Genomic DNA, 20,199 nt, shown 5'->3' on the forward strand with positions numbered 1-20,199 from the left:
TTCCTTTAATCCTTCTAAGAACCTTTGGGGAAGTTAGCTATGTCTATTCCCAGTTTATAAATAGAAAACCTTAGCTCAGACTGGTTAAGTGACTTGTCTGAGGTCACACAGTTAGTGGAAGGGTTAGGGTTAGGACTTAGAACTGAGAGTTTATCTTGCGCTCTTCCCACTTGAACTGCTTCTGGGAAAGGCAACTTGTCCAGGAGGCCCCAGCTGGGAAGGTTACTTACTAGTCAGAAGCAATTTTTAAGACTGTTACCACTCAGTGACACAGGCTCAGAAGGGCTAAACTTGAGTTGGATCCACTTGGCCAGTGTATGGAGGGTGGACTAGGGGTGGACATGGAATATTAAGACCCTGGACACCCCAAAGGGCATCAAGAAGGGCTCAGCATCCATAGGTGGAAGGAGCGGAAGCTAGACTTTCCAATTTCACTATTCATTCCCCAATCAGGAAGGCACATGGGATTTAGTTGATAGGCCAATGTCCCTCCAACCCCAACCCGACAGGAAATCTCTCTCTCGTCAGCAGTGCTGACTTGCAGAATGTGTATGGCATTATCAAATCATGGCTAACAATGAAGGTGTTCATGGCCACACTGCAAAAAGGGATTCCATGCTGATGGGGCACATTGTGGCCATTGTACTGAGGCAAACTAGACTGTCCCCTAAGCTCTCTGAGAAGCTGATGACCTGATTGTGTCTACTGGCATTAGAGAACAAGCCTGGGCTTCCCAAAGACTCTTTCACTTTATAGCTAATTCACACCCACACTGAGAATCGACTCCACCAAGAAGAACTTTTAATATGTAGGCATGTCTCTCTCCTTCTAAACACTCCAAAATTAAGCTTTCCTTGCCATCGTTTCCTAGGACTTAATCTAGTTCCTCTTATGAGTCCCTTCTCATTCCTTCTTATTTATAATTACTAAATCGATCCACTCCAAAAGATAAGATTGTAGGAGTCTATGAATCATTAAAAGAGGAGTCTGGTGAACAAATTTCTAGACAATAGAAACAGAGCAGAATCCTCCATTTTAAAAGGAGAGAAGTACCCACTAATGTGAGGAACTTTATGAATACTAAAATAAAAAAAATAAAATAAAAAAAGCCTACATAAAAGGGTGGATAAAATCAAGTCACTCGATTTGGTCCATGACATTTTTAATGAAGCAATAATTGGGTCAAATAATTATGATCTACTGTGGCCACTCTCAAGCATTTTGTATCTGTTATTCTGACTTATCACAATATCCCGATGAGGTTAGAGTTATTATCCCGCCATTAAAGATGAGGACAATGAGTCTACAAGGATTCAGGGCAGTGCCGTTGGTGAGTCTGAGGGCCGGAGTCTGACTTGTCTTCAGAGCTCATGCCTTTCTTCTGTGCCACACCCTCCTCTTGCTTCCTAATCCCATGTTTCAAACCTTTTGCCAATCACAAGACTATTATGAACCAACATCTGAATGTCCCACCAAAGTAAATGGAGAATGTAGTTTCTTGGTGGCTCATGAGTCAATCCACTGACACTACCAAAGCTAACCCAGAGAAAAGGCAACCTTCCACCTGAAATGCTAATGCTCATTTCTAGATAGAGTCCCACTTGCTCATATTCAATCTGCTATGTGGAGATCCTAGTCAACATGCCATCCAGCCTAGTTTATTGCCTATGCTGGTACTCTGTTCTCAAACTTCTTTCTGTCCTCTTGTACGAGGGGCACTCCCTGTATGAATCTTTCATTTGAACCCCATCATTAAAAAGGGCACATACTTGAAATCCCATCAACTTTCCCAGATTGTTCACAACCACAAGGGCCAAAAGGGTTCTAAGCACTGTTGCCCTCCTTTTAATTCTGTGCAACCATTGCATGTTTTGAAGGACCACACATTCTACAAGATCCTAGGCAAAAGAGAGCCAATACAAAAGCACAGACATTTTAGAGGACGTTGGCGTTCCTTTTAAAATTACTCTGTCAAAGGAAAGCTTCAAGTTACTATGAAATTTTACACTCTTCGCTGCTGCTCAACAAGACTTGAACGTTTGTTTACTCACTCGATGGGCTTTGGCAAGTTGTCCCCCTTTCAGTTTATAGAGCTCCTGTTTTTCCCACAGGGGAGTAGGCTGTGATCATTCATGGTTCCCAAAGGACTCATGCCCTAAAATAGAGTTTGAAATTTCTATTAACAAAACATCTATTTTGCAAATCTAGCATTCTGTATTCTCTCTGTGTAATGCTGTGCAATGCAGCATCTATCAGAAAAACCATTAAACAATACAGGTAGTGCTTATGCAACACAATTTAATGTCCCAGCATGAACGAGTGATTTATTACATGCATTATGCACTATTGTAATAGATCTTTCCAGGTTTTAAATGTGTGGAGGGCAAAAAGTCACTGATATTAACAATGGACTATGCCTTCTTTGTAATACCAAGCTGTAGCCCAATGTCGGGTATAGAATAGCTACACAATAGAAGTTTATGAAAGAAATGGCAAATTTTGGGTTATAAATATCTGTGTTGGTAATGGGTTCAATGATTCCAGAATGGTAAAATTAGAAATTTTAGGGGAGAAGTGCTGGAAAAGGAGAAAATGTTTTCCCTTTGCTCCTTGGCCATGCATTAGCCATTCAGTTCACTTGCCTTCTCATGCCTCTGTTTCACTTAGAATTCTTAGTCCAAGCAACAGAAACTGATTCCAGTGGATAGGAGCAGGGAGCGCATGAATTGAAAGTGCATTAAAGTAGCTCTCAGAACTGCTGGGAAGGCTAGAGAAGGAGGCTTGGGCAATGGGTGGGATCTAAGGTGAGCTACCAGCCTGAAATCATTCTCTAATGCTGTGTCTTCAAGATCCTTGGCAGGTGCACATGCCTGACTGAGCCCAGACTGCCTGCTATGTCATAGGTTCCAGCAGATCTGGGGATGCAAGCGTCTGGCATTTCCCAGCGTCTATGAGAGGTGGCTCTGACTCTTGCTATGGCTTGTAATACGGGAATTCCCCCCAAATGGAGAGGGATTCACAAGTTAGGTAGCCAAAGCTTATGAAAGAGTCTGCTATACTTCCAGCTGGCCAAAACTCTCCTTTGATTTTTTTCCATACCTGCTTCAACAACCCTCAATACTGAGTAAACACATTCACTGCATATCATGGGTCTCAGCTGGTTAATATCTCAGCTGTTTAAAAAACACGGAGAATGTCCACACAATTGGTCATGAGTCTTTTGTCTTGTTTCTAGTAAACTCAGTTTGTACAATGGTTCGACACCCATAACCCCTTCCTCATCCCATAGAAGTTTAATTCTGTACCTGTATTCAGAGAGATGTGCCCCAGGAGATTTGGATGCATTACTTCTGGTTGTCAGATATGCCTCAGTTTTCTCCCATTTCTCATAGCTTCCTTACAAACCATTTCTATTTTTCTGAACTACCCAGCCATTATGCCATCAGTCTCAACCCATGGCCCTTTCATCAGCTGGGAAAACCAGGCCATCTAATGCACACCCACTCACTGTCAAGTTCTTTCTCTTTCAACTTAAAATTTCTTCTCATCTTCACCCATTCCATCCTCCTTCCCTGCTTTGTCATTTCTTCTCTCTAAGGCTAAATTGGCCACCAGTGCTCACCTGGATGCTCTTTGGTCTAATCGGAGACCTAATACTTGCCTTCCCTTTGACTGTGGCTTTGACCTCGTTTCCATGATGCCCAATTCCCTTTCGTCCTGAAATATTCAAATCTCACCTGACCAAACTACACTCAGTTTGCCCCCGTTTCCCATAGACCACATTCCTATACCCCTTGCTACTCACCCCTTCATTCTTCTCATCCAAAGATTTGAAAGGAGTGTTTTGTACTCCTGGATGCTTCTTCCCCACCTTCCGCTCATTCTCAACTCTCTTAATTGCTTCCAGGTTCATCCTCCACACACATGGCTCTTCCAGCATCACCCATGGCTTCCTGACTGCCCAAGCCCATGGCCTCTTCTTAGTTTATGCCCCTGACCTCTCAGAAACATCTGACCCTGTTGAAAACCCTTCCTATTTTTTTCCTTCTATTTCTTAGGTGATGCTTTTTCGGATTCCTCAGCTGGGCTTTCTCCTCTTCTTGTTCCATTTTCTCCCTCTGGCCATTCTCATTTCTTTAGCTTAACCTCAAAGTAAATGGCACCTGAATATGTGTCATGAATCCCGAGGTTCAGATCTTTCTAGCAGGACACCTTTAAAGGGTGCTCAGGCTCTTCTCCCATCCCATCTCCTCCTCCATGACTCCTTTAAAAAATTTTTTATTGTAAAATATTTATAACATAAAATTTACCTTTTAAACCACTTTTAAGCATACAGTTGAGTGACATTAAGGCATTTACATTGTTGTGCTCCTCCAAGTGTTAAGAACGTGGTCTCTGCAGAGTCTGGGCTGAGTTTTAATCCCAGCTCTATGACTCTGGCTGAGCCTCTCCACCTCCCCGGCCCCACTTTCCTCATCGTATTTTCTACTCCTGTTGGGTACGCAGTCACTCTGCCGAAGAATAACAGTTCTGTTTGGGTGTGCGCTGGCGCTGGAAGTGAAGAGAAAATGAATGGTTTGAAGACAGTGATGGGTCTTAGCCAGACGTAGAAGTTCTGGATATACTAGAGCGGGGTTGTCGAATCCGGCATTGGCTTGGCTTTATCACACAAACAGCTCTGCCTATACCCGTCACGGAAAGGAAAACAATCAGTCCGTTAAAATTATTTTGGTGACTGCTTCAGTCTTCAGGCAGGGTAGTAATTGCTTATCCAGTGACAAGCAAAATCCCTGTGAAAGTTGAAAAGGCCATTTTTGTTGAGTTGTAAGAATTTGCCCAGAAAAGTGGAGATTTGGGGAAATCTGATGCGCATCCCTTCTACAATGCTTTCTTAAGTCCTGCAGTTAGAGAAGCAACAAGGATCTAAAAAGGGCACAACTGGCGTTTTTTGGTGTGCATTTCATTTTTTGGAGGAAAGTCTGCTTATCAATGTTGGGGATTCTAGCAGGTCCCTCCTGAATGTTAAGAAGTATTCTGTTTGATTTTTTGGATTTATTTCCTTTTCGACTGGTCTTATCCATCTCTCGTATCCTGCCCAGGGCCTGTCACAAAAGATGCACTCAAGCACTATCGTCTGTTTCAGTAAAGAAGCAGTCAAGTATCTTAGGGACCAGATCCTACTCTTCCTTCTTGAGACTGTATTGAAGTACAGACCCTCTAAGAATTTCAGCCTAGAATGTCACAGGGTAATGATAGAACAGATTGCCATTTACAAAACAGCTTTATATACGTTATCTCATTCATGACTGACAAGTTTGTGAGGGTTACTATTGTGATTCTCCATTTTTCTGATGAGAAAACTGAGGTTCAGAGTGGTTCAGTGAGTTGCCCAAGGTTTCACAGCTAATAAGTTGCCTAGCCTAGCCTAGCTGAGCACCCAGGACTGCAAACACTTTTGGCTTAGCATAGGCCTGTTTTGACTATACCTCGGCCAGTGGCCTTGATGTTTGAGGACCTGGCCCTCTAAGGCATGTTGGCAAGGCAGCCCTTCCCTATTGAAAATGTCCCCACTTGGAGCCCAAGCACCTGGCATGAGCTAGAAGGCGGGTAGAACACTCAGTGGCTACAGCTGGAAGATAAGGGCACGTGCTCAGTCCCCTGCTCCCACCCCGCTTTCCCCCCACTTTCTACCAGAAACCCCTTGGCTGGCTTCTGCTCCCTGGAGGCGCCACCTCGTCCTGCTCGTGCCCCAAAGAGCACGTGTCCACCCAGGCGCGCCAACCGTGCGCCCTAGCAGCTCTCTGTGCGCCCGAGTCCCAGGTGCCCACCCTCACGCGCTGCCTGTCTGCGCCTTGGGGACCACCCACTACCACCCCGCAGCGACAGCCCCACCGTCTCCTGCGGGCCTAGAGCCGCCGCCCGGGCCGCGAGCGCGGGTCCCGAACACCCCAGGGGCGGGGCGAGGCGCCGAGACGTCAGGGCAGGGAACGAGCACGGGGCAAGCGCGCCCTTTCAGCGGCTGCCCACGACCCACGTTCCCAACTAGCGCGGCCGGTGGCGGCGGCAGGGAGATGCAGTTAGCGGCGGCGCTGGGGCGCAGCCAGGCGGCCGGGCGGGCGGGGGCCAGATGCTGAGCCCGGGCCAGCCAGGCGGGCGAGCCAGCCGCGCGCACAGCTCTGCCTGCAATCCCCTGAGCGGATCCTGGCCGTCCCTCGGCTCTCCCTGGGTTCTAGCAAAGCCCCCCGGGGTGTCCATCAATTTCCTTGAGTGACTACAGCGTGTATTTGTTTTTCTTTCTTCTTTTCCTCTCCCTGTGTACCCTTCTCCAGGATGGCAGAGGCGGAATTGCACAAGGAAAGGCTGCAAGCCATAGCAGTAAGTCCACTTTCATTTTATTTTCTTGCTCTATTGTCTGGGATGCAAAGGGACCCGAGTGTTTCGGGCCACCGACATTCCAACACAGTAGCCCACGCGGCATGTGCTTTGGGGATATCAGTCTGTCAAGGCTCAGCTATGCTGCTTTTTCTTTTACAAGTCTTGTAGATAGAAACCCCCAGGGCGCGCTTTGGACTGGGGATTTCAATGTGGAGAATTGGCTTAGAAATAAGATGCTTGCTACTGGGTTTTGGGGAAAGACTAACCAGACGCTTGGTTAGGGGGAGTTGGTTTTGGGGGGTGATGATTCCTGGAATATTATCATCCAGTGCTCAGTAACACCTCTGACTTCATACACTGGAGAACGGAGGGATCAGTGACCGGAACGGTGGCTGCCATCCTCTCTGCGGAAACGTTTCTCTGCTAAGTGGAAAACCAGCAGTCAGCTCCGCTGCCAGCCATGCGTTAGAACCTTCTCTCTGAAACCAACCGGGAGCCTTTATTTTCCCTGTTCTACTTGATATTGACAACAGCACTGGCACAAGTCACCACACTGGAGGGGTCTGGGGACTTCTTATAACATCTGGGTCCTGGGAATAATATTCCAAGAGAACTTCTTTCTAATGGGTGTGGATAATCTAAAAACCTATTTTCAGCACACAAAGGAGCAACCAGTTTTGGCAAAGTTTATATGCACTTTTAGAAAAGTGTACCCATGTGTATTTTGGTTAAAAAAAAAATTCTCGGAGACTGCCTAGATCTGAGCAAGCTTCCACAGTGTTGCCAATGATCCACAGATGTGGTATTTTTACTGGAGCCACCACAGCTGGATTATATATTTCCTTTGCAGATGAAGGAATGATTACTGCTGCTATATGAAATAATAACAATTAAAAGAGAAGGTCTGTTAACATATTGGCATACAAGAATCACCAGACAGTTTTCTACTTAAGTACTTTTATTTTTTTTTGGTCCAGGAGTTCCCTGGAAACATATAAATTTGTTGGAGAAATAGTGTGTAATATTTTGGAAGCAAAGCATATTTAAGTGTTTTTTTTTTTTTTTTTTTTTTTTTAATCCTTTGGACAGATTCTTCATTGGGAAAAAAGTCACACAAGCCCTTCTTTTTAAAAGAAGCATTTGATGTGGTCTCCGTGGCTCTGAGACCCTCTTTTATCAAACTCTTCAAATCTCAAATGTCTTAGAGTTTGTAGAGAGAGTTTGTTGGCTATGTTGAAATACCGTGGTTTGCCTACTGAGCAATCTTTGAGTTCTGGTCCTCAGAACTCAGGAAGGCTGTTTTTTTCTTTCCTTTGCTTTTCCCTTTGTGCATGTGTATTTTGATGATTAACAAGGTTGTTTATGGTTTCTGAAGTTCGTGGCCAGGCAGTGTGGCCAGTGTGTCATGAACTTGATAAGAATGGAGATATTCAGTTATTGGTGCCATGTAGCTGGTGGGGGTTTTATATAAACTGAATAATAGGCTGCTTTAACCGTCCATGAAGTGGCGACTCTGGAGAACGTTCAGTTGCTCCCAGAGGCTGCTGCTGAAGATTTCCAACAGTTGTCACAGTTTCTGCCTTTGCATGACCAGCTTTACTGGATGCCTGAGGAACAGCTGAGCTTCATGAAAGGACTTGCTTTCTGAACGGAGCCAGCAGCAGCTAACACTGGGGCCGCCCCTTTCCAAGTGGGGTTGGGTAATCCCAGCAGGGGCCAAGTGGATTTTCAATAAAGATCTAGACAGTCTTTTGGAATTCTCATTAGTGTAGGAGAAGAATAAACACAGGGACTTGTGCTTATTTAGTTATGGAATTGAGTTTGTCCTTTGTACCTGGAAAGGTGTTGATTCTTCTGAACGTGTCAGCCTCAAGTGAGAATAAGTATGTTATTGTCAATGCAGGTTTTCTAACAGTGAAATCACTGTGTGTGTGTGTGAGAGAGAGAGAGAGAGAAAGAGAGAGAATGAATAAGAGATAAGAGATGGGAAGTGGGAGTGGGGAGCTTGTGACCACGTCAGTAATTCATTCTAATCATGCTTTGGCTTAGAGTACACTGTCCAAATTGAGCAAACCCTGCTTCTCTCTTCCACTTTCTTAGAGTTTTTAGGGGTTCCTGAGGAGCTCACAAGCCCACCCTCAGAGCTTAGCATTCCTAGGGTCTCTCTGGATGAGTCCTCACCTCTTCACCAACTTGAGCTCCCCTCCAAGAGGCAGAGAAGATAGACTGGGATTTCACTCATTAGGGTCTTGGGCAGTCTTTAGCCTGCTCAGTTCCTTCACCTATAGAATGGACTCATAAGTTCTGCCTCAAGGACTGAATGTACCATTTAGATATGATGCAGGTGAAGTACCTGGCACACAGCTGCCATTGCATGGGGTTGAGGCAGATCCCCCAGTTTCTGTCCCTGGGGGTTAGGAACAACATGCCTGGAGCAGAAAGAGCCTGAATAGCCATTTTTTATTCTTTCCTTTAACTCACTGAAGGCCAGACCTCTGCCCAGAGTCACTTCCTCTAGCTGCTTCAAACACAGGCACAGAGATGTCACTTGAGGATTTGGTCATTACGTATTCACAGAATGCTTCCTCTAGGATGTACTGGCAACAACAAAAAGGCAGTGTCCCCAAGTTTCAGCCACCAGAGGGAAGATTCTACCCTTTGCACACTTAAGTTCCGAAAGGTCCTGTGACTCGATACTTGTCCTATGATCATTGGAAGGGAATGAAGTGCTCAGAAACTGTGGCTCTTTAACTAAATCTTCCAGTTGAGTCCAGAGACCCCTCAGTGAGCAAAGATGAACTTCATTCTATTTCCTGCCAAAAGCAGTATCAAGTCCATCTTTGACCACTGTCTCTACTCCCAGGTGCTCCTTTCATCTGTAGGGACACTCCCCAAGCTGTAATTTTAGAAGACAGAAAAATGCCTCCATAGCAGAATGAATGTGAGTGATAATTCCAGGGACCAATAATACAACTACCACTTTTTGGACATTATTCAGCAAGGCACTGCAGGACATGTTTTTTATTTTTAGTTTTATTTTTTTACCTTAAGTTGTTAACACATTAAGCGCCATGTCAGTCACTGGTGCCTGACACTATACTTTCCGCAAAGGAAGACAAAACAGGTTGGGTGCTTAGCATGTTAATAGTCTAACGGGGGAAATAGAAAAGCACATCAACAATGACTGTACTGTGCCAGGAGTGCTGATGAGCACACACGTGCAGCTGGGGTAAATAAAATACAAAATAGCATTATAACCTTCCCAGTTAGCAGAAGGCATTTACTTATTTGTTTGCTGTTAGTTTCTTTATTATTTATTTGGAACAGTTAGTATGAGAAAGAAAAAGCCAAAAGCGTGAGTCAGTAGCTAATGATACAAGTTCAGTAATAAGACTGAAGTGCATTTTAACATCCATTATGCCATTTAATCCTGATAGTAAGTTGATGAGTTGAGAAGAACTATGTTATCCATGTTCTATAGGTGAAGAGCCCAACATTAACAGATAGTGTCAAAGGCAGGATTTGAAACCACACTGCAGGGCACTGGAGCCCTTATGTTGACCATTACCCTAGGATGGTGGCAGTGTCTCATGTTTTGCCCATGAGCTTGTCATGTGGGTGTCTCCAGTAGCCGCAGTGTATGCCGATGAGGGAGATACAGACTGACTCATTAGCACTAGGAAAGTCCAAGACAAACTGGGAGGCCCACATCCTTTTGAGAGTCTTCCAAGCTGAGTTTCAGTGCATGGAAAAGTCCAATGTAGCTGTAAGGGAATGAGTAACATTCCCTTGGGGAAGAGGCCACCGGGTCTCAATGGAAACCAACTCTGGGGGAAGGTGTTGTGATGTCTGTGCAGCCAAGAGGAAGAGAGTGTTCCTTGGGCTTGTGTGAAGACACCTAAATGTTACAGAGGTAGTCTTGGGCAAAAGTGAGCAGAGCCATGTGGACAGCACCGAAGACCAACTTGAGTGTGTTCATTCATGCTGAAATAGGACGCGCCAGTCTCACCTATCCGTGGTCTTTAGATGGTCTTTAGGGAATTTTGTCACTTAATAAGAACCCACTCTATGTGTTATCTTTATTCTGAGCTGTTCGGGGCGGGTCTCGTTATGTCCACTTCACAGTTACACACGCAGAGGTATCCACGCTCACACAGTGAGATGCAGAAGAAATATATTAAGTCCAGACCCTCCTGACTCTTGATTCCTTGTGTCAGTGGCCAATCTAGCCTCGGACAGGTGCTCTGATAGGGGCTGGAGCTGCCATAAGATCCTTCTGAGTCAGAGTTCTAGGGGGGGGGGGGGGAAGAAGGGCAGAGTGGATGAACTTGGTGGTATGTGGGCCTGGATTTGCCTCTGTGGAATCTGCCCTTCTTTGAGTCTCACTTTGGGGCCTTCTCCCTCTGGAACTGTTGCCCCAAGAGTACAGTTAGTGGGCCTGTGGCTCCACCTGATCCCATTTTCTGTGTCGAGAAGGCCTGTGTGTCGGTGGGTGGTGTAGGCTGGGCTCTGCCCTGCACTTTGCAGAGCAGCACTTCAGGTGTTTCCATGGATTCATCTCTCAATGCTTCTTCTTGCCTTGGAGCGATAAGGGTTGGAGTGTGGGACCAGTCATCCTGCTTTTTACCCCAGCCTCCTAGACAGGCCTGCATGGCCTGGCCAAAAGTCCTGGCTTTGATTTTCATGGGATCCAGCCCAGCACAGCTTCCCAGGTCAGGGACCCCTCACAGGGTTTAGAGACTTAATCCCAAGCCTCTAGTAACAAAAATGCTGATGCTTAAGGGGACTGCCCCCTTACATGTGTCTTGTATATCTCTGTCAGTGGCTGGCAGCTGGCAAAGGGCTGGGAAATTGAAGATGCTGGCCCCTCATTTGTTATTTTCCATCTCAGAGACACAGATGATGCCCTGCTTCTAAAATTCCAAGTTAAGGCCAAAAAAATAGGTTGTTCGGGACATTGGTGCTGAGGAAGCGTTCACCCCAGCTGAGTCCGCAAGGCCACCCAGCAGGTAGTTGACAGTTGGGGCCCATTGAGAGTCACTGGCGGGTCTAGGAGTGCTGGAGCAGGTCTTACACAAACATTTACAAGAGCCATATACCTCTCCAGTCAGTTTTTTTTATACCTCCCGAGTAGTTCAGGCTTTAGCCTCTTTGGAAAAAGAGCAGCTTTTTGGGCAAGTGCCCTGAGAAATGGAGCAGTCACCTTTAAAAAGGCAACCAGGGGGCTTGTGGGTTACGATCCGTCAATATTTAAAGGAAAACTAGGGTTTGGTGGAGGCACTTCTACATTTCTTTGGGGCCACCCAATGCTCCTGGGACCCCTGCTGTTGGTCCTTTGAACTACCCACATTTTATCACTGACCCCTTTTGGAGAGGTTATCCACTTGCTTGGCAATCAGAATTGGTCATCATGTGGTATGACACTGACTGAGATAGCAAGTAGGCATTGGCACCCAGAGACAGTGGTCCCCTGGGCTGACAGTGCAGGTTCATGAGAATGTTCTGGTGGCCACAAGCCTTGACGCAAATCCTGGCTGTTCTAGTAGTATCTGTATGACCTTGCTGTCTCTCACTTTCCTCATCTGTCAGATGGGATAATGCTCTTACCGACATCATGGAATGACTGTGAAGGTTATTTGAGAGAAGATTTAATGGGAAATGCTCAGAGCAAGGATACAGGAAACACCCAGCAAAAGCGTTCTATTTACAGTAAGCGAATCAACAAACCATAACGCACACACCTTTGCGCACACACACAAAAAAGGACACCAAGAGCGAAATATGAAGTCTATTCACCTCAACAGTTTTACCAAGCTGGGAAATTTCAGGTGAACACAGTAACTCCTGAGAGTTTATGCACGAGGAGAGTAATAACAGTAAAAAGGATTGTTGATGGAAGGCAGGAGTTACAAATGCAGAAGGCTCCAGGGGCCAGCGTGTAACGTAAATGAGTGACACAGACCGGTGGGAAATTGTGGGGACCTGGAGCAGATGCTACCTCTCCATTTCAATACAGTTAACTTATACCATGTTGCGAACATGGGCCTGTGTTGTCATATCGACTCATTTTCAAGAGAAGCCAGAAATCTGCTCTTTTAAAATGTGGGCTTCTCCCATTTAAAAAAGAATGGCATCGACTAGTTTAAAAACTTTTTAAAAAGATATGGGCATAACAAAATTTCTTTGGGTCAACAGGTTGACCTTTTGTGACCTCCAGATGTAGATAGAGCTTGAACTTTACAACGTGCGTTCCTGAGATCTTTCATAATATGACAAGATCAGGCTGCATTTTCACCAGGGCTCTGTGAATTTGGTGTCCAAATGCCTGGATCATTGGAAAAATAGTGCATAGTTGCTGTAACATTTTCAGAAGGATTTAGCCTCGCCCAGTCTCTTATCTGTCTTATCTGTCTTAAAACACAAAGCACAGAGGCTACACTGTACAGGATGAGGCCCAAGAAAAATGGCTGGACTGTGGGCAATGGCCGTTCATCCTGGGGTACTTCCTAGAGGAAAAGTTCACACATGAGGGGTGTGGGGTTGGGCGAGTCACGCACAGCTGAGACCTATTTCTGACAGGAAATACCCGCAGAGGCAGAGGTTTGTGTGGGGTGGTGCATGTGGAGCGACATGTACCCTTGGTTAATGATTATGTCAGTCTTTTTCATTAGTCTCATGTTGAATTAAAATCTTCAAAAGGAGATTATTGAATATACACACAGAGAGAGACAGACAGAGACAAGCCTATAGCCTATTTCCATATTGTTAAAGATGCATTAAAAGTACTTTGGGGTTGGTCCCTGGCTCTAGGATTAGTGCTTCTGTGGCATCGTATGAACTTAGCTAGAAGAAAGGAATAGCGAGTTGGTACCTTTCCCGTGCCAAAGATGGAAGGGGAAAGAAAAGCCACATGCTCCCCCAAGATAAAAGCTCCAGCTGTAGATGAAAAGGCGGTGGGCCAGATGTCAGAACACATCTTCCTGCCCATCATTTCCCTCGGGCGGCCTATTTCATTACCCTGCGGGCTTCCAGGCTCTTGACAATGTGTGCATTACCAAATGTCTTCAAGGCACTTGTAAAACCTGCCCTTACTTTTTTTGCTGAATTATACTGGTTTACTTTCTATTCTAGGTGGGTGGGATTTTTTCCCTCCTTCTTCTAAATTATAACCAGTCTTCTGAGTAGTCACTTTATTTTTAAATTCAGGGCTGAAACTGAAAACTTTGAGGGTTATAAAAAATGTTATTCTTAAGCAAAAAACATGCTTGAAAATTTAACCCCTTTGGCAGTAGACAAGGAGGGGCTTCTTTCTCTGAGTTTGAGCGACAATGCCAACAACTTGGAGGCAATAAATACCATATGGGGCTTCAGGACTGAGGCAGCTGTGATAGTATGCATGGCCCATGTGTGACATAGTAGTCTGGCGTCTAGGAGAAGTGTCTCTTGGCCGAGAGGCATGGAATCAATACAGTGGCTTCCCTAGCTCCTGCTTCTTTAAAACAAACTTTTTAAAGATTTATTTTATTGCTGTTCTTTGGATGTTGCTACAGTTCCTTGAAATTAAATCTTAAAATCCTAAAATCTACTATTTAAAGGAATATTAAAATTTTTATCCAGTTTTGTTGCTAACCTTTTAGTCTTTAGCTTTTATCTTTCTCCTCTCCTAAGACAGTGGAGAACACCACACCAGTGGCTCTGACTCTTTCTTGTTTTACTTATTCTTTTATTTTTTTCAATTACAACAGACATTTATTAGTTTCAGTTGTACAATATAGTGAGTAGATATTTATATACCTTATGAAGTTGGAGCCTCTGTAATTCCAGTACCCACCGGGCCCTATCATAGTTATGACAATTATATGGACTATATTTCCTTTGCTGTGCTTTACATCCCCATGACTATTTTGATAACTGGAAATTTCTACTTCTTAATCCCTTTCACAGCTTTTACCCATCCCTCCAGCTCCCCTTCCATCTGGTGACCACCAATTTGTTCTCTCTGTCTTTGAGTTTGTTTCTCTTTTGTTTGTTCTTTAGATTCCACATGTAAGAAAAATCACATGGTATTTGTCTTTCTCTGACTGACTTATTTAACTTAGCGTTATACCCTCTAGTTCCATCTATGCTGTTGTAAATGGTAAGATTTTATTCTTTTTAAGGCTGAGTAATATTCCATTATATATATATATATATATATATATATATATACTACATCTTCTTTATGCATTCATTTATTGATGGACACTTAGGTCGCTTCCATATCTTGGTTATTGTAAATAATGCTGCATTGAACATAGCGGTGCATATATCCTTCTGAATTAGTGTTTTGAATTTCCTCAGATAAATACCCAGAAGTAGTTCCATTTTTACTGTAGAAAGCAGTATGGAATAACTTCAAAAAATTACTCCATACTGCTTTCTACAGTGGCTGCACCAGTCTGCATTCCCACCAACTGTGCACTAGGGCTCCCTTTTCTCCACATCCTCTCCAATACTTGTTGTTTGTTGATTTATTGATGATAGCTATGCTGCCAGGTGTGAGATGGTATCTCATTGTGGTTTTAATTTGCATTTCTCTGATGATTAGTGAAGTTGAACATCTTTTCATATGTCTTTTGACCATCTGTATGTCCTCTTTGAAGAAATGTTTATTCAGGTCCTCTGCCCATTTTAAAATCAGATTGGGTTTTTTTTTTTCTCTCTCTTGTATGTGTGTGTGTGTTAAATTGTATGAGTTCCTTATGTATTTTGATTATTAACCCCTTATCTGAGTTTCTATGGCCTAACTTGTCACCTTGGGCTAGTAATACTTGCTGCCTATAACGGGATGGGTAGTGGTCTGAAAATTTCCTTGCCCCAGTAGAACTATGAGGTATATAAGATCTAAAAAGTGGAAAACAGTATGAACGTTCCTCAAGATGTTAAATATATAACTACCACCAGATCCAGCAATTCTACTTCTAGATATATATCCAAAGGAAATAAAATCACTCCTACACTCCTGTGTTCATTGCAGAATTACTCACATTAGCCAAGATATGGAAAAACCTAAGTATCCATTTACAGATGAATGGGTAAAGAAAATGTGGTATATACCTACAATGGAATATTATTTAGCCCTAAAAAAAGAAGGAAATGATGCCATTTGTGACACGTATCTACCTTGCAGAAAACATGCTAAGTGAAATAAGCCAGACACAGAAAGACAAATATTATATGATCCTACTTACATATGGAATCTAAAAAAAGTCAAACTTATAGTAACACAGAGTAGAATGGTGGTTACCAGAGGCTGGGAGGTGGGGGAAAAGGAGAGATATTGGTCAAAGAGTACAACTTTCAGTTATAAGGTGAATACATTCTGGAGCTCTAACGTACAGCATTATGACTATAGTAAACGATAATGCATTATATACTTGAAATTTGCTAAGAGAGTAGATCTCAAGTGTTTTCATGACACAAAGAAATGGTAACTGTGTGAGGTGATAGATCTGTCAATTAGCTTGATGTGGTAATCATTTCATAATGTATATGTATATCAAGATATCATGATGTACACTTTAAATATAAACAATTTTTGTTGACCATATCTCAATAAAGCTTGGAAAATATTAATTTAAAAAATTAAAAGATCTTAAAGCTCACAGGTAACGTGGGTGGCCGTGAAAGTAAATACTGCTCCTCCTCCAAACAAGTAAAACCGCCCTGTAGCATAGTGATGAGCCCATCACCTGAGGCCCCATTTTGTCCCCCAGGTGGTATGCAGGCAGTTTGTTCATGAATAGTGACACCTGAGCATATGTGTTCAATACGTATTTAGTGCCACTCATCAAATAAAATTCATAGCAAAACCCAAAGAATATTTAACGATGGGCAGAGTAAGTCAGATGGGGAGGGGTCAGAAGGCAGGGAAGGCCCTGGAGGTTGGCTGTAGAATATAGTCTCTAAATCTACCAGCTATTAGCAGTAAGGCTCTAGTAGCCCCCATCCTTATTTGCACTGCAGTGAGAAGGATAGATATTTGGTCAGTGTTGGGTCTGATAGGGGAGAATGAAGAGAAGGCGCAGCCTCTGAAGACACAGAATAGGAGGCAAAGGTGAAAATAATTTTCATTGCTCAATTACCCTCCTCTCTCTTTCCTTCCTACGTCATCTCTCTTGGACATGTCCCTGCTTCTGCCTCTGGATGATTCCAGCCTTCCATCTGCTCTAAGCCTGGGACCACAGAGAAAAGATGGAAGGAAAACGGCTTAGCAGTGGAGGGGCAGGAGCGGGGCATGGTCCCTATAGGGAGACAGGGCACGCCAGAGCTCAGAAAGCGAGCAAGAGATGGGAACTTCGTCCTTCAGAATCATGTAAGGGGAGGGAGGAAGGGCCTCTCAGTTCCTGAGAGCTTCCATGTGCCAGACACCCTGCTGAATGCCTTAGAGCTGGTGTTAGAAACCCAGATATGCACAGTTGCCAGGTTGATTTATTTAGTGGCTGAGCTTTGGGGACTGTGGCAACCAGGAGAGGACAGGCAGCACTCAAGTCCAGCTAACTGGCACATGGTGGGAATACAAGCCCATGGTCTTCTCCTTTTTCTCAAGAACCTGGGACTCTAGCTTTTGGAGGAAATCGGTTGATGTATCAATGTTCACAGCACTTTAAACAGTGTGTGGGCTGAGCCAAAAATAACAAGATTTTAACACAGGGTGGGCAGGATTCCTTCCCCATGCCACCAGCCCAGCCCCCACCCTGAGCCACCAGTTTTCCATGTCTGCCTTTCAAAGAATTTTTAAAAATTTAATTATAAAGCCAGTGGTGAGCAGGGGTATTGGGGTGGTAGTGTTACTGCTTGAAGCTAGGTGAAGTGATGCTGTTTAGGCACACGTGGCACGTTGGTCGGATGGGCCTGCCAGAAGCCCATGGAAGACCCTCTGGGACTGGGATGGGGACCCTGCGAGAAAACTATGGTCTCAGGTTAGAGCCTGGACCACTGTTTAAATCAGTTCCTTATCCAGCATGCTGGATGGGCTCATGAATTCTCTATAAGAAGTAACCACGGAAAGCTCTCAAACAAATTAATTAACAGAGAACTAAAGCCACCTTTTTGATGTTCAGGTCTCTTGAGTTCTAACACATGTAGATTTGTGTAGCCACCAGCACAGTTACGGAACAGCTCCTCAGCCCCCAGGACTCCCCTAGGAAGCACTGTGTTTCGAATTGTGTCAAACACTGGAATGTAAGTAGTTCTGCTTGGCCCCACCTTGCACCCCAACTGTAAGGGGTGGGAGGGTAAACCAGTAGGGAAACTGGGCTTCCCAGTCTTTGGCGGGTGACCGTTTCATGAGCTTCCCTCCCACACCTATGACAGATTCTTCCTTTCCCCCCAATAAGTACCTTCTGCTCTAGCCTCCTTCCTTTTTTCACCAATAGGATGCCAGTTATTGTATGGGACACACTTTTATACTAAAAAATTGTTTGTTGGTTATCTGAAATTCAGAGTTAACTGGGTGGGTGTCTTGTAGTGTATCTGGCAAGCTCATCCCCTTCACATACATTCTGCATTCACAGCTACATTCAGTGTCTAAATTTTCTAGGACTGTGCTTCACTCTTCCATGGTGAAAATGCTCAGTTTTAAATTATAAAGTGTTTGTGGGGAAATACAACTTGTAGTGGAAGGTTAAACGTGCCTCCTCATACATTAGTGTGTTTTCAAGAAATCCTTGGTGAACATGAGACATATCCTTTCTAGAGAATAAGAAACGGCCTGTCTATTAGGGAAGACTGCAACTGGATTTCAGAAACTGCTACATTTCCCAGCCCCCTTCTCTTGGCGCAACCTTAGGGTAATATAAAACTCCAAAGACTATACAAGGAGATTGTTCACACTGGGTTTGTTTAAAAATACCACTGGAATGCTAGCCTTCAGCGAGCCATATATCTTCCACTACATTGAGCAAGATGGGTTTTGTGGTGTGTTGCAAATGAGTTACTCAGTAGTTACGACCAGATCATTCCCAGCCTGGACATTTTGGTGGAGAGTGCAGTGGTGGTTGATTTATTTGTCTTGTTTGTTTGTTTTTTCATGTATTGATTTTACTAGTGTGGCCTTAGGATCACAAAGAGACAGGAAGGAAAATCAATTCTACATGGCAGTTTCAGAATTAAGAACAAGTGGAAATTCCAATTTGCTGTCTAGACCAAGGGCCAGCAAACAAATGCCCATGAGCAATGTGTGGTTATCATTGCTTGGAAAAAAAATTTTAAGACTATTTTATGACATGTGGAAATGATATGAAATTCAGATTTCAGTGTCCGCAAATAAAGTTTTATTGGAACACAGCCATTCCCTTTCACTTATGTGTTGTCTGTGGCTGACTTCATGGTACAGCGGCAGAGTTGGGTAGTTCCAACAGAGACCATATGGCCGGCAAAGCCTAAAATATTTACTGTCTAACCCTTTATAGAAAAACTTTGCCAGCCTTTGCCATTAAGGCTCTAGGAATCTTTTAGCTAAAGAAATAACTGTTGTCCCCTTGCTGGCAGTCAAAACAGTAATGCATCTCCGATGACCTTTTTTTATTGTTTTGGGGTCTGCCATCATGAGAGGCTGATATTTATTTACTAAAGAGCCAGTGTGGGAGTTTTGCTACTGTAGAACTTCCTTGTAGAATATCTTTCCTACCTAAGCCAACTGAAGATTTTTTTCTTGTGAAAACAAGAAAATCTAATCTCTCAGAGGTAATAGATTGGCTCATCTAAATGTAAGTCATTTACATTTAAAACCATTTTCTTTTCCTATCGACAGGGACTGAGAAGGAGAGGAAAGTAAACCACTGATTCTCCAGATCGTTTTTCTTTCTCCCCATTCTCCTCTCATTCTGTTCCCCTGGGGATAAAAGGGTGAAGTGTCAAAACAGGAGTCAGAGGACACATCTCCCGCATCCCCTGAGTCTGAGCAGAAAGCCAGTGCTGAGCAGCTTCAGACCAGCTAGCTTTTTATTCGTCACTGGTTAACCCTTCACCGAGGGTCAGTAACCTCACGGAACCCACAGGGCAAATGATGTGACCCTCAGGTAAAAGCGGCCAGTGGCCTCAGGTAGCAGAGTCCACTCTGGCTTCTCTGAATCACCCAGTGCTTCCTTCCTGCCCCCATTCCCTCTCTTGTTCAGAAGGGCCAGCTGCAGTTTTGATTCTTGTCTTCCTGGAAATATCCAAAGGGACTTTGGTGCTTTAGTAAATAGGTTCAAATTGCCCAAGGTTTTGGGAGATAGCAGAGCCATAATTGTGAAATCAGGGTTAAAAAGAAAAACAAAAAAACCCAACGGTTAATACAGTCCTTGGGCTGGCCATGTGAACATGCCGGACTGAGCAGCAGTGATTGGTTGCTCACTCTGCCAATGGGTGGCTTTGCCTTCCTCGTTTTTTATATGCTTGACCCTGACATTCTTTATCTGGGCTACTTCTGAGAAGCTGCTTGGAGACTAGGAAGCCAACTATGTCATGCAGGGTTTCTCAACTGTGGCACCATTGATATTTTAGACCAGACAATTTTTTTGCTGCGGGGTGGCTATCCTGAGCATTTTGTGATGTTTAGCAGTGTCCCAGGTCTCTATCCAGTAGATGCCAGCAGCATCCCCTGTCCCCCTTCATGACAATAAAGAATGCCTCCAGATGTTGCTAAATGTTTCCTGGGGGACCGAGTAAAAACCCTTTGAGAACTACTGATGTAGTAAAACATAAGGGGGTGACCAAATGTATTTCCTGTGCTTTCTGCAATAGAGGTTCATTGCTTTAAGTGTTCACGTTCATCTTTAGGGATTCCCTAAGGAATCCTTG

At 44.1% G+C, this 20,199-nt stretch overlaps 1 protein-coding gene across 4 annotated transcripts in view; it reads left to right on the plus strand.

Moving 5' to 3' along the window:
* The first annotated feature begins 6,201 nt into the window (after positions 1 to 6,201).
* The window catches only part of PALM2AKAP2 (PALM2 and AKAP2 fusion), a 300,990-nt gene continuing 286,992 nt past the window's right edge, over positions 6,202 to 20,199 (plus strand). For all 4 annotated transcript variants that reach the window (XM_090274550.1, XM_090274543.1, XM_090274544.1 and 1 more), the window contains exon 1: positions 6,202 to 6,375. In XM_090274550.1, the coding sequence (XP_090130676.1) occupies positions 6,331 to 6,375 (45 nt within the window). In that variant the 5' untranslated portion in view covers positions 6,202 to 6,330. The remainder of the gene's footprint in view (positions 6,376 to 20,199) is intronic.

The sequence above is a fragment of the Furipterus horrens genome, unplaced genomic scaffold (assembly GCF_987537825.1).
Source record: "Furipterus horrens unplaced genomic scaffold, mFurHor1.1.pri manual_scaffold_4, whole genome shotgun sequence".
Lineage (NCBI taxonomy): Eukaryota > Metazoa > Chordata > Mammalia > Chiroptera > Furipteridae > Furipterus > Furipterus horrens.